This window comes from Brienomyrus brachyistius, unplaced genomic scaffold, assembly GCF_023856365.1.
Source record: "Brienomyrus brachyistius isolate T26 unplaced genomic scaffold, BBRACH_0.4 scaffold49, whole genome shotgun sequence".
Taxonomy (NCBI): Eukaryota; Metazoa; Chordata; class Actinopteri; order Osteoglossiformes; family Mormyridae; genus Brienomyrus; species Brienomyrus brachyistius.
Window position 1 is genome coordinate 2,297,345 of NW_026042324.1, and position 14,984 is coordinate 2,312,328.

At 38.6% G+C, this 14,984-nt stretch overlaps 1 protein-coding gene across 1 annotated transcript in view; it reads right to left on the bottom strand.

Annotated features, from left to right (window-relative positions):
* Positions 1–1,951: 1,951 nt before the first annotated feature.
* Positions 1,952–14,984, bottom strand: part of LOC125723495 (protein arginine N-methyltransferase 3-like) — a 63,951-nt gene continuing 50,918 nt past the window's right edge. The window contains exons 14-16 of the mRNA XM_049000126.1: positions 11,380–11,430; positions 11,087–11,174; positions 1,952–2,413 (exon numbers count right to left, since the gene is read on the bottom strand). Of these exons, the coding sequence (XP_048856083.1) occupies positions 2,304–2,413; positions 11,087–11,174; positions 11,380–11,430 (249 nt within the window). The 3' untranslated portion in view covers positions 1,952–2,303. The remainder of the gene's footprint in view (positions 2,414–11,086; positions 11,175–11,379; positions 11,431–14,984) is intronic.

Consider the following 14,984-nt stretch of genomic DNA (forward strand, 5'->3'; position numbering starts at 1 on the left):
TCACTAAAAAGATTATGGGTATTATAAATGTGTTACTATTTCTTTTGATAAATACAATTTACAAACTATAGAAAAAAACAAATTATGGCCAAAAAGAACATTTTAACTCGAACCAGAAGTAACAGAACCTGCCCGTTTATTAAACTTAACTTTATTAACTTAAAGTTAATAAAGGAAATGTATACAAAGGTATGTTTTATCGATTAACTTGTCCGTTTTTGCACTGTAGATCGTATGAATGTGTGCATCATGTATTATATGTTGGCGTGGATTTATATATATATATATATATATATATATATATATATATATATATATATAATTTATATACAAATATATTTATTTATTTATTGGATGCACCACTTTCAGGTCGTATACTGTAGTTCAGGTATAATTCATACTTGTTTTACAATTGCATCATTAAATTCTATTATTAAGTCTCCAATAGAATATTGGACAAACAGTATGAAAATCAATTCAGTTTTCTCCAACGTGAACTGTGCACGACCACATTGCCACTCACTGATAATGTGTGATAATCACCCAAAATGAACGCGGTAGCGGCATCGGTCATAAATCTGCGAACAAGCTTGATAAGCCTTTCCGCAATAAATTAACTGGCCACTCCAGTCTTAATTACTTTGTCAACGAAGAATAATTGTAATTGATTTCTGCTCCTCTCATAGGTCCTTCATTGCTTGCACCACTGCACCACGCAGGCAGTGTGTGGGAAACAGAGCAACTTTATATGGTGTTGTTTAGGTACATATAATAATAAACTCAGCTTAAAAATAACTATTTGTTTAACCCATTGTAAACAGTGACATTTTGTAAAACGTTATACATTAAATTGAATTACAAACACATTCAATCCGTAATGAAGACTATATCCAAAAATTTATGCGTCAGTTACTACAATACGTAGTTTTACGTCAACCGGCTATATTGTTTTGTGACGCATTGGTACATCTGAAAGCAGTCGTGTCAGAAACGAAATTAGCATTATCACTGAATATTTTAATATATATGAAGTTTTTTTCATTCAGAGGTTTTCTTTAAATATAGGCGAAGGAATTTCACCCTCCACTTTGCACAATCTCTCTCAACCTACCTTGACCCAAAATAATAGTTCCAGTGATTGCACAGGCTTTAATTACTTGCGCCGCTTGTAATTAATATATCACTTTGCCGTTTTTTGACAGAACTGCGATAAGAACATAGGACAGCGGCAGAGAATGGCCATGAAGGTTACAGTAAGACCACTCATGTAATTTCAATAAGGAGTAACTCCGACGACTAGCGTTATTAAGAATAACATGACGCACAAAACGAAGAAAGCACATACAGCGCATACAACACAAAAATAATAAAGCAGATGCGAGAATAGCAAAAAAAGTTAAACGTTCCTTTAAATTAGCTTACACTTCCTTAAAACATATATAATTTATGATACTGGTAAAAATACACCCAGAAATAAAACGTTTCTTATTGTCAGCAGACTGTTCAACGATGCATTTCTTATTATTTTGTCAGCGTTTTTGATCTTTGTCTGCGCGTGCAGATGGAAGCCCCGCGGAACGGCGCGCGCACAAATATTGCCTGAAAGATCATCTAAAACATGCTGACTCCTTGGGAGTACGTTATGAAATTGAATATTAAGGGTTGGTCAAAAAGTCCACTATCAAAATCACACAAGTAACACTTGCTGCAGTGTAAGGAAGAACTGCAGGAAGAAAGTGGAAAAAAAAAATCACAAGTAGTACGAATAGTAGTAAATAAATAAATTAATAATAATAATAATAATAATAATAATAATAATAATAAATGCCGACTCTCACACTAGGGTGGAAAGGGAATGAGTTTTTCTGCTTTAGAAGACACGAGGTATGCTTGAATGCAAATGGAATCTGGGACCAGAATTAATTCTGAGAAGAAATCAAATGTGACCAAATTGGTTCAGCACTCGTTTATTACCAGGAAGAACATTGCAGCCAAGGGAGCGGCACAACTTGTAATTCATCTCGTGTCTTTGCTGTGAAACCAGCTAAGCACAAGGAGGAAAGGGAGAACATGTGGCTGGGGCTGGTACATGATGGGGACCATAAGACACTCTTCAGTTACCAACAGCTGGATGATGCAGATGTTCAAAAGAGAGCATCAAGCCAGAACATTCATAAAACTGCACATTATGGCAAAGATATCCTCAACTATTTTCCCCATGTTCAATTAGGTGTTCCAACTAACACCGGCATTATGAAGGCATGTCTGGTATATAAAACATATGTCTGGAATGAGGGGCCACTTCACTGGAGACTGTAGATCTGCTTCATGTTGTTGAGACTGATGGTGATGAGCAGAGCACGTGGGTCCTTTCTTTTCTTGCGAACGCTGATATTACCCTGCAGCTCCTCACCTGCAGCATGGCAAAGCAATGAGACACCCCGGGTTTCCGATAATTCAGTATTACAGAAAAACACAGACTTCTGAAAGAAAACATGTAGACATCTAAAACTTCTATTAGTGATGCTGTGCAACCCTTTCAAACTGTTTTCACTGGACTAGCTGCCTTGCCCTAGGACATTTCCTTTATGGTCCAGAAATTCTTAGCACTGTTTCCACAAATCAGACACATTGAGAGAATACAGGAACAAAAGTTTAGGGATTTGATGATGAAAACTTCAGAACGTGACACATTTATAGGACTGTTTATGAAACCCCAAAACTTTATGGTTGATTACATACCGTTTCCGATATAAAAACATGAATCTTGAGCATTGCCTGTGTTTTAACCCTTGAGAATTATTCTCTCAAATGCTCCACTGTGCAGACGTTTTTGATATGCAGAATCTCTGACTCATGTACAGAAGCATCCAGATAGCATTGAGCTGCACATATGATTACAGTGGAAGCAATGCACGTTTGGTCCTGGAGATAATACAGCAGATAATTAGGCTGATTTACTGCACATGTGACTGCCAGGGTAAATGAATGTTAATTCAATCAACAAACAATCATTTTGCCCCCCCTCTGCAATTCTCTGATCTGATGGCTGGTGGTGGAAGCATGACAAAGGAGTTCGGGCAATCATCCTGACTCCTAGGCAGTGTGCTTTCCGCCAAGCATTTGACAACCAATTCTCTCCTGCAATGGTATGAAGGAAACCAGGAGGCCAGTGTTTACCACTGGGGTGCAGCTCCACATGCATTTCCACAAGCAGAATTAACACTGTCAGATCTGCAGCAGGCACAGTGATGCTGTCAGGAGAAATACATTTCAAAGAGAAGGGAGTTACATGCAGTGTTATAAACAGGCGGCTTCCTGCCAAACTTTCAGCTTTTTCCTCAGCGACAATGGAAGCTTTCACAAATAACTCCGTTATTTGATAATTTGTACCTTTCATAAGTTCATAAAAAAAAGGAAGAACAAAAATAATAAACCTTATTCATCTGTGATGTAAAAACAGACCCCATATATTATGGGTAATGAGAATTTCATGAAGTTATGCTCTTGTGCTTTCAGCCAGGATTGTACATTTATTAATGGTGTTGCAACATTTCAGTAAAAATGGATTGCTAATTATTGATGGTGCAGGCTGAAATATTTTTTTAGAAGTGCTACAAATCAACAAAAACAATGCCCAAACCGCCAATAATAAAACACTTCTGAGTGAAGCACACATTTCAGTAGATGGAGAAAGAATTTCTGGCACGATCCAAAGATATTTGGTGGACCACACAGTCATTTGATGTACAACATGTAAGAAAAGGTCTTCCTGTGTAATCCATCACCACGCTTACCTTTGAATGATATCTGCAGTATTTAAAGCATTAGGTTTTTTTAAGGTATGAATACATGCATTTTCTTATTAAAATGTTAAGATTTGTTAAATTCCCCCATAATATGACACCCATCATAAATTCAGCAATAATGCAGGAGACTTGAACCCGGGTCCCAGAGGTGTGAGGCAACAGTGCTAACCACTGCACCACCATGCCGCCCCTCAACCATTTTCCCCAATTAGGCACTACTGTTGCAGTTTCAAGATCAGATAACACAAAACTAGTTAAAATGTTTGTAACCCACGACAGACAATCAAGCAGAATACTAAGATGTACATTCATTTCTTCAATTCTTCAAATAACTACTTACAACAGAGGCAAAATCAACATTTTAGGCAATAATACAACATGAATCTTATGTCACACTAGTTTTAAAAAGTAGAGAAAATTGATTTGTTATGGTAATAAGTTTGTGATAATGACCCATATTGTGTTGTAGAATGAATCCATATAATTCCGGCTTTGCCCCCCTTCTTTAGAACAATTCTGTAAACAAGCAAATATATAGCCAACAGATATTGTGCAAATGTTAAGTATAATTGAAGACCCCGACACAGTGTACGTAGTGCATGTATGAAGTGTATGGATGTGTATGAAAATACGGTATGAATCAGAATTCAAAATGGAGTGGTTCAAGATCCACCCAGAAACATGTGATGCATTCAGTGTCGGTCAGTTGAAGTACATCAAGATAAAGGTGTCTCTATTTGTCCCACTCATAGTGCAAATACGTCCACTGTGGCTTAGCTTTGAATATATTCTGATGCATTATATAATTCATATATGTATAATCATATAAATTAGTCACATTCATTTTGGACTACAACATTTGTTTAAAAATGCATGCATGTTTGAAAGTCTTGTTTTGTTACATGCTCAGCGTTCTGAAAACTGACTTAATACAGCCCTCCAGAGCACATAATGAAAAATCCACTTACGTGCACTTAAGTCAGTGGCAAACTGTGTGTAAGGGTTATTTCCATGTTTCTCCACCCAAAGTGCGAATCTAGCCTAAGTAGACTTAAAGCCCACACTTAAGTCGATGGGAGAACATGCTTTTTTGACTTTTGCACATGAGAAAATAGACCCCATTATGTCCACATTTTAGGATCCTTCGTTTATCACGGAGAGTGAATCTAAAATCGAAAAACACTTTTTACTTACAGAGGGACAGTCATTCAGAAGTATTCTATATTTAAGAGCATCTCTTTGAGAAACTCTCAAGTACTTGCGTGACCCAGCCATCACTATCAACATTCATACCTAGTTGTGTCTTTAAATCAACACCCAAGAATGCAATAAAAAAACATGGCTAAAGGTCAGGAACCAAAATCTTTATTGAATCTTTAATTTAGTTCTATATGCCCAGTAAAAAAATTACTTCCTCACAAACACTCATCAGATCTGCATGACTCTCTACATAACCAATTTGAATCATTTTGGAGATATAGCTCTCTATGAAATGAACCAGAACCCACTGAATCCACTTTATATTACCTCTGCATGGCTGTAGGGAGGTTGATGTGACCAAGAGTGGGTGGAACAAACCCACCCAATCAATCACTGTCACATGGCCCAGAGGGCGGGTGATTCCTGTGGGTACTGGTACCCAGGCAACACTCCTCCCCCCAGCCCATGCCAACCAGTGTTCATCTCCCACTGAACTGACAACAATCAACCCCATAAGGGTCATTTTATCACCCTCTGGAGCAATTTGACGGTATGATCTGTGAAGAGTGCCACTGCGCTCTGTGAAGAGTGCCACTGCGCTCTGTGAAGAGTGCCACTGCAGTGGTGTAAAAAAGCAGGTTGGTGTTGCACCTTCTCCCAACTACCAGGACATCAGCTCTCTGTACAGAAAAATGTCTTGTGGGTCTAACAGGGCCATTAGTCGAAAATTCTGGCTTTTTACGAACTAGCTACGATGACCTTCTCATCGGTTAGAGGCATACTTGTCAGGGAGATTTATGGGATGTAGAAGGATCACGGGACACGCTTGATCTCCACAAGAGAATTTCAGTCTAACTCAAGCTTGTCTATGTCACAGCTCTCATCCACCCCGGCAGAAAATACTGAGTGTTCATAACTGTAAATATAAGCACCAACACACATCTGTCAGTAAATATTACAGGATGGGCAAAGAGTAACTCCTGCAGGCTTTCCCCCATTTTACCATTGGCAGCACACCACTATTTATATAATTAGAAGAAAATTAAACTGCTAGGCAGCAAAACCCACTGTTTCATTGCTGCAGCTTTGATAAACAGTAGAAAATCAAACTGCAAAATTACTCATAGAAAAAAAAATTAAGATCTGAAATAAATTAACAAGATCATAACTGAAACATGCAAATTTAAATAATACATTGGTGCATTTACATTTTTCAGAAACCCACGCCACTTTATCGAAAGGAAATCAAGATGTAAAGTTAGTCGCCTTTACAGTGACTTTGAGTAGATTCCCTCCAGAGACAAAAGCGGCAGTTTCCAGTCCCATGTGACCGACTGCTACAGAGCAGGAGGTCAGTCTGCAGGACCATGGAGAGTAACCAGCAGAGGGTGTTAAAATTTAATCTCTCCTTGGCACCCCAAGAGAGGCTTTAGGATCACTGCAGTGTTGGGCTGAAGAAAGTGAGCGCTTTAAGGTGATTTAGTACCTTCTGGAAGATTTCACTGCTTTCCCTAAGGCCCTGGGTACTTTAATCTTTCTTTACGCTGCTGCAGTTTTTCCTCTTTCGAATACTTTCGCATGTATGACCACGTAATGGCACTTGACCGCGGGATGAAACTGACGAGCACTATTCTGACTTTCACTTTAAGGCTGATAAGTCACTTTTGCCATTGCTGCACTTTAAATGAAAACGCATGCTTTGAATTAATATACTTTAAAGAGGAAATGCACTAAACTTTGATGGTGTCACTAGCTGTTAGTGGATGAGTGGATCACAGCTGGTAGTTATCAATTTCATATTAGTCCATGTGGTAATTATTTTAAAAAGGTGCAACAATTTTCAATTAAGAAATTAGTCATGGACCAATAGTAAAGATAAGCACCAATTATGAAAAAATGCAATAAACTGTATACAGTTAGAGAACATTATGTTTACAGTATCTGAATATTAACAGTACCCCCATGCTGCCTTTCGGGGTGTGCCACATCAAGATATCTGATGTCTTAGAGAACTGAAAAGAATCTGTTCGATAGTTACTGTTTAGTCTAAAATTCATGCCATAACTCTGTTCTGGATAAACGGCGGAAAGATGGATGGATGTAACCTTCTGATCCATGAACTGTAAGTTATATTAGACCACTCAGCCCCAAATTCATCAATATTTGCATGGGGAATGACTTCAGCAGACTAGCATTTCCATTTGATGAATATTGTGGCTGTGAGAATACTCTGTCTTTTGAGATTGTCATCGAATTGGCATTACGTATGGATAGGCAAGCATCCATACCGTACCAACATGATGAAGGACAAGCTTAAACAGGTCAAATAACCTCAAGCTTGAGAAGCTTCCCAATAACGAGGGGGGAAACAAGTCATACAACATAAACAGATAATCCTGAAATGCAAGTCACTGCTCCTTCACGGGTCTCTGCCGAGACCAGAATGTTATGGTGGAATAAAAAAAAAAGGCACTTGGAGATAACTTTGCACCATCTTTAGTAGTAGCTGATGCAGTAATTCTTAACAGAGGAATCACATCAGCATAAGAGAAGCAGTTCACACAGTTGTAGAAATGCATTGGATAAACTGCAATCTATCAACATCACCAGTGCAATAAATGCCACGCTGCACTGTTCAGCTTCTAGTCCAGATTCCTTAGCTTGCAGCCCGAGCAAATGAGACGCTGCCGTGAACCTAACCCTAATATCACCTGAGAACCTAAAGGTTTTATTACATTTTTCCGAAACAGGATTCCATTCCTTAAAGCATGATTCAGGAAAATTCTTGCTGCCAGAGCAACATCTAATAGTGAACAGTTTTAACCATTCTTATTTCTCCCGATGTTTTTCAAACTCTTATCCCTCATCATGTTTGCCAAATCAGCAATTTTCCAGTTTGCATATATAGACCATAAGGAGCCTATGTGCAAACACATCCAGTAAAAAGAAGCACATTGTGGAAAGCAAATATTGCAAAGCATCGATAACTGTGGTGGCTGGTATGACTCTCAAAGTAGAAATCCCATCTTACACTGCTTTTTAAAATAATATCTCGAGCACTGTATAATAATATCAAGTGCCCCGTTTTGTGAAAATTCACCAAGGGGACCCCACACCTGACTGCAAAAATTTGTTATGATGGCCCCCTCCCCCCCACTGGCAAAAAGTACCAGTCAGCCGTGTCACTGCCTCAGGGCTAGTTCTGGCTGAGGTTGCAATGGTAAAACTTCTTACTGGCTAATTTTTATTCCCGCTGAGTAACGGAAAGACAGATTTCTGGGACATTGCACATGAAGCTGCTGTGAATTTGTGGGAGACTCTCGGAATTTCCAAGAGAGGCGGAATACCCGATAAAGCCAGGCATGCAGGCCAATGCTAACAAACTCATTTTGTTGAGAGGCATTGATGGGCCAAGTATCCAGCCAAAAATTGTTTTACATAGTTATCTTGCAATAGGTATAGCTAGGCAGCGTCTTACAATAATAATTGTTATACTTTCATAATTCCAGTGTCCAAGAGACGCAGTCAGTCAGTCTTCAGCTTCCCTGGAGTAGTTTATTTTAATAGTTTGGGGGTGTCTGCGGTCAGTGACTGAACGGTTTAGGTTTGAATGATATCTAATACCGTTATACTGTCTAGACATTATATCGTAGTATACTGTATTTTGATGGCATTTCCAAAGCAATGCTACTCCAGTACAGTGAAAACCGCTTATAGTGATCCCGGTTATAGTGACCAACTGCTTATATAGATCAAAAACCTTGGGACAAAGTCATTCCTGTACAAATCTTTTAAAATTATTTGCTTATAGTAATCAATCAGTCTGCTTACAGTGTACATTGTTGGGTCTTTTTAAACATGACAAAATATAGAAAAAATAAAAACTGCAGTAATTCTTTATTTTTATTTTTTTATTTTACATTGATTGCCCTACTTTGCCTTGCAGTAACCTGTCTGCTTCTGGCAGCTACCTGAGGCTAATGCAGTGCACAGAAAACACGACGGGAAAAACTGAAATTTTCTCTCAATGACAAATATAGACTCATCAAAGCTTATGATAAGCTCCCAAAATGGAGCCACCGACATGCAGTGGCGAAACGACAATAAGCGCTTTGAGATAATGTAACATTGTGAAAATGCGCTGTGTTGATAAAATTTAATATTTATGTGCAGTACTGTACTGTATTCTGGGGTATTTGAATACACATTTATACACAGCTCAGTAATTTAATTTGTACAGTACTGTGATTTGAAAAGCATTTCAAACTGTAATGTATTTTAAATTGCAAATAAAATTAATTGAAGTGACGCTGTCTGTTTTATTGCCTTATGTCAATAAATATAATAAATATACAAATCTGAATTAGATGGTAATCTGCCTGAGACATATGAAAGAAGAAAAAATCGATTATAATGAACATCTGCTCATAGTGATCAATTTCACCCAGATAGACATGATCACTATAAGTGGTTTCCACTGTATTTCAAAATCTTGGCAATAAAATCTGCAGGGGTAGGGAGTCCCCCATAATAAATTTTGACAAAAAAAAAAATTCCACAGTATACTGTATTGCCTTAATACTACCCAAGCCTAGTTCAATTTCTGAATTTACTTTTAACACATTTAAACACCAAGATGTGCTTATGACATCATCCAGGTATATAAGATTCTAACAGGTCTGGATGCTGTTCAGCCAAATGGCTACTTCAATATTAGTTTAAATACTAGAAGTTGTGGCCATAGGGGGAAATTAGTGGGAGAACATTTCATACTGGATTCGAGAAAGCACTTCTTTATACAGCATGTAGTTAGAGTGTGGAATAATCTCCCAAGTTCTCACCAAACGAGCTTGATGGGCCAAATGGCCTCCTCACGTTTGTAAATGTCTTATGTTCTTATATGAGATATAGTGCTTTAAATGTCACAGGTTGCTATGTATGTGTGAGATTCATGTCTTTGATTTGACTTTTTTAAGTGTTTTACAAGTCTGTTCAACAACTGGCCATGTCTAAAAACCGTTCTCAGTCTCCCCCTCAAAAACCTGATGGTGGTGTGGTTGATCTTCTGGGAGCGGAATCAAACCAGAAATTTTCAGACACAGGAGGCCTGCCGAGTTGCACACCACCTTCTGACTAAACACATTACGTGTTAGGTAATTACACATTGTTATCTACATGTTTTAAATGAAGTTATTGGTGCATATTTAAAAATCAGTGATGTTAACAACGGAAATTTTTTACATTATTATTTAAAATTGGAGCTATTTGTTTAGTCTTCAATTTATTTTTCAAATTCATAGTAGTAGAACTTTTGAAGTTTTTCTGGACTCGGATCTGGACTCCAGCAATGGACTCAGTATCGTCCCATACTCGGCCCCCACTGGACTTGGTTTTGACTCGGACACGATTTGTTAAAGACCTGGACTTGGACACGAGTAAGGTTTACTCAAACAGAACACTGCCTTGCTCATCAAAAAATTCATGACCTAGAAATCCTTACCTCATAGAAACTTAGGTGGTTATGTAATGCTATCTTGATGTTTCATAGACAACATTTATCATCATCACCTGGCCTTACAAATGACTTTGGGCACCAAGGACTTTCTTCTCGTTTATAGCTGTGGACTCTGTGGACTATCACAGTCATGCCTCAGGACAGGTGGGGCCCAGACAAAGCCAACATACTTAATCCTTGGCTCATCACCGGACATCAGAATTTCATTATGATAAATCGAACAGCATCAAGGCTACCGTTACAGACTAACACACACAGAAACATTTATCTTTTGGCTCTGGTCAAGATCCTTCAAAATAGTGTATGTTTTTAATATTTCATATTCATTTCATATTTCCAGTATAAACAGATAAAGCAAAAAAAAAATAAAAAAATCTCAAAGCTAGCTTGTGTTATGTGTTATGAATAAATGCTAACTTTAAACACAATAGACTAATTCACTTGGTCAACTGTCTTCTTTTAAGGATTATGGTTTTGCTCTTAATATTATCAACAATATCTACAAAGCTGAACAGACCAAAAGACTGGTTGACAAACTGGTCAATGTTTTATCATTACAAACCTGACTGTACATGAATGGGCTTCTCCAGAAGGAAGACTGTCTGTTTCCAGTGAGTTTTTGCACAGTGGGGTGCTGTGGAGAACATGACCTGCAAACCAAAGAGATCTACGTCAGTCTGAAAAAGCACTGATGACAAACTGCAGTTGTGCACAAAACTTGCACTCTTCATGCGTCAGAGTGGATAAAACACTTATGTCAGCTTCTAGGCAATATGCGAGGGACCTGCTTGGAAACTGCTCTAGGGCACTGCACAGCGTAATTGACTCCCAGTTAAATAACATGCTGTCACTTACCTTCTTGTTGCAGTTCTTGTCGAAGAAAATGTCAAAATACCCAGCTATAGCCTAAAACAAAAGTGCGGAAATGTGAAAATATGACCTGACAAGGTCAGCAGCCCTGAAATACGACTTCTATACGAAGCATGAATGAGCAATTAATTTAATACATATACACATAAAACAAACATAAACACACACTGTAATGCCATGCACGTTTTACTAACCCACTGTACAGTTCTCATCAGATCAGGGGAAGTATTGTAGCACAATCCCACCAGAAACTGCCTGAGAAATCTCTGCCAGCTTGTCCACTTCCATTTCATAGGGAAAGTGCAGCTCAGCCACATCAACCAAAGGCAGAGGAAAAACCATTTTTCCTCCTTCAAAAAGTCAATTACATTTTGTACCCTAAGTCCCAATGCAGAGCACAGTGTGCTGATTTTGCATTAAAAAGAAAAAAAACGAATAATAGAAAGAAAAATGAAAGGGGGGGGGGGGGGTACGTCTCTGATGTCCGTCTGTCCATCTATTTATTTTTAATATGATACACGGGGGGGGGGGGGGGGGGGGGGCAAAACAACACATAGCACATGCTAGAGAACAAGCTTTCAGTTTTAGTCAGAGTAAAAGCAGCCTATTCTACCCATAGAGAAGAGCAACTCTATCAATCTCAGGAGCACGTTTGTAGTGGCAATGATGCGGAACTAATAGCTTTTAATCCTTACACAGCTGACAACACAGAGGCAGACCTTTGCAGACTAAGAGAACAATAACCAATGGATAGGCTCTGAAAACTTTACCACTCCAAACCGTGGAGGACTGGACTGAAAAAGGAGGCAAGCAAATGCGATTATTTTAGGTAAGCATCTGTACATATTGGTTATATCAGGCACATTCTGCGAAGAACACCTTGGTTTTCTGATGGAAAGAACTGCAAATTCACAGTTCAGGAGACGCCTCCTTTGATCATCTCTCTACAAAGATCTGTTAATCCTAAAAACCTCCCTCTTCCAATTATTTAGTCAAAACAAGATAAGAATAAAATGCTTGCCACGTACCAAAAATACAGAAACTTGATTACATACCATCTACACATGTTCAAAGGCATTAAACAACCCATGTTTATCTCTCTACTTTCACTCTGAGTGGCTGGTAATAGGCCCCAATGAAGTCCAATCTTGCAGATTTGCATGCACACTGGGGGCGGGAGGGGGCTGGGGGCAAATCAACCTTTATTGTTACTGACAGTTGGGAGAGGAAAAGCCACTGAAAGCAAAATTGAAAAACCATGTCAAGAGAATGCAATTATGGAATTTAATGATCATTATAGAACATTTAGCGGACTTGTAATTACAAAATGCTTTTGTATATCTGGAACGCTGATTCACTTAAGATACTTTCAGAAAGCACCTCCCCCACCACAAATTAAAAGAGGAATATAATCACACACACATTGTCATCAACTCACTGAAAATAATCAAAAACCATGTCCACTATTCAATTAACACAACAAAGAAGAGGAAGAAAGAGAAAATATACAAGAAATTAACAGGAATTTATAATGTATGTATCTGGGTTGCAGTTAAAGTCTACCCTGCTGTTTTCTTTGGGGCGAGTGGGGAACATTAATGGCTTATTCTTTTAACTGCCACTGGGGGACAGCTATTTAATGGGATTCTATACCACCAAATGAGTCATTTAAAACCTACTTCCTGAAAAATAGCCGCAAATTGAAAGCAATGAATGACTGCAGTCGTAAATATGCCCAGCGACCATCTTAGAAGCAGCATCAGCTCAGGGTGTCCACAGTACCAGTCGTGGCACGATTAATCCTTGGCTCTAAAAATAGTATAACTGAGTACACATACCATTCCCTACAGGCAAGTCCAGAACCCAGACCCCAGGCTGGTAATAACGACAAACATTACTCACCCAGAAAAAAAAAAACACCAAAAGCAATAAAATGGAGTATTGCATGGACAGTGTTACAGTTATCTTGAGATAAGGTTTCAGGCTCATTTAATTGAAACTTCCACTGGATTTATTAAGCTTAACAGAAATATAAAGAACAATTTACGGTCCGTACATTTCCTTGAATTAAAAACATACTGAGCTACAATGCAATATCATTATGTAAGGGAAAAACACAAAGCTCACGTTCTCTGTCCATGGGAGGGTGTGTGTCATTGAAAAGACTGCTGCTGAGGAGATTCACACACCCTCAGACCAATAAAAAAAAACAACACTGAAAGAAAAACAAAGTGCCTGGATATTGTAATCAAAATTTAGTACTACACCTAGAATCTGTCATGGATAAATAATGAAACCAAATTCTATAAACTCACAAAGGCTTGAATGGGGCCAAGAAAATGGAGTTCTGATACCAGGGAAGAGGAAAATTAATAATCATCATCATTCCTTGCATCAGCTGGGAGTAATTCATCATTTTTCTTTTACTGGTATCATGTTGGAGCAGCGTATGGCTAAGCCAGATACATTTGTGCAGATGGCCGTGGAAGTGGGCGGGTAATGCGCTTTTGATGGGCTTTATTCGAGCGTGGAGACACTACGGTCACACGCCTCGTGGGAGGGTGTGAGGGCTGCCCCAAGCTAACGCATCACTAACTCTGCACTGGCTTCCATTGTGCTACTGCAGGCCGACAAAGCACCACCGCAGTGCTCAAATTCAATCTCGGGCCCGAGGTGTTGTTATTTACGCAGTGTTTTTCTTTCTCACAATGACAGTACTTTTATCGCTTTATTTACCCTTTGATGACAGCAATCAGATGAATGAGTCAGGAGACTGAGGAGGTAAGAGGACTCAAGAATTCCCCAGTCAGACCAGCTCCTGACACCAAGCTCAGTGTTGTAGACCTTCTAGACCTTTCAGCATGGAAGCTTGGATTACAGGTGAAGTGAACAGACTCATATAGCGCTTTCCCACCCCAGGAACCTTTTTCAGGAACCACAACCTTTTCAGGACCTCGTGGGACTTCTTGAACATTTTTTTTGTCCCTACCCAGGAGAACATACTTTTTGTTTGCTGACTGGTTGACCACAAGCGCCAGCAAATTATGCGGGACTGTGGGGAAGAGATATAAAAGTAGTGAAGCAAAAATTGAGTAGATGGAATTATTTTTGTATCTCAATTACATTAAATATATTAATGAATACATTTATGATTGAGTCTACATATTTCGGCATTGGAAATGTCTATGTAATATTGCCGGTGCCAACTTTGATCAGTGGAATAACATTACATTGTTTTTTATCCTGTGGAAATCCAAAGATCAGTCTGCTGGCCAGATTTAACAATGAATTATAACGATGTTGTGGACCATATAAATAAAATGGAAATAAAATGTGATTTTTTCCCCCATATTTTCAGACTGTGTGACCAATCCACCCAATAACTAACAAAACAAATTGTTCATCCTCCATTGTTTTGCGGTGGCAGTGTAGTTTCATCTGTAATTGCATGTGATGTTTAACTTACCAGCTTTTTGCATCTCCCATGTTTATTTAGCATAAAGGTCACAGTTCTAGTGAGAGTGGGAAAGCAAAACAAGAAAATGGCCAGGAGCTACAAAAGTTCCTGGTCAAGACAACCTAGGAACTCA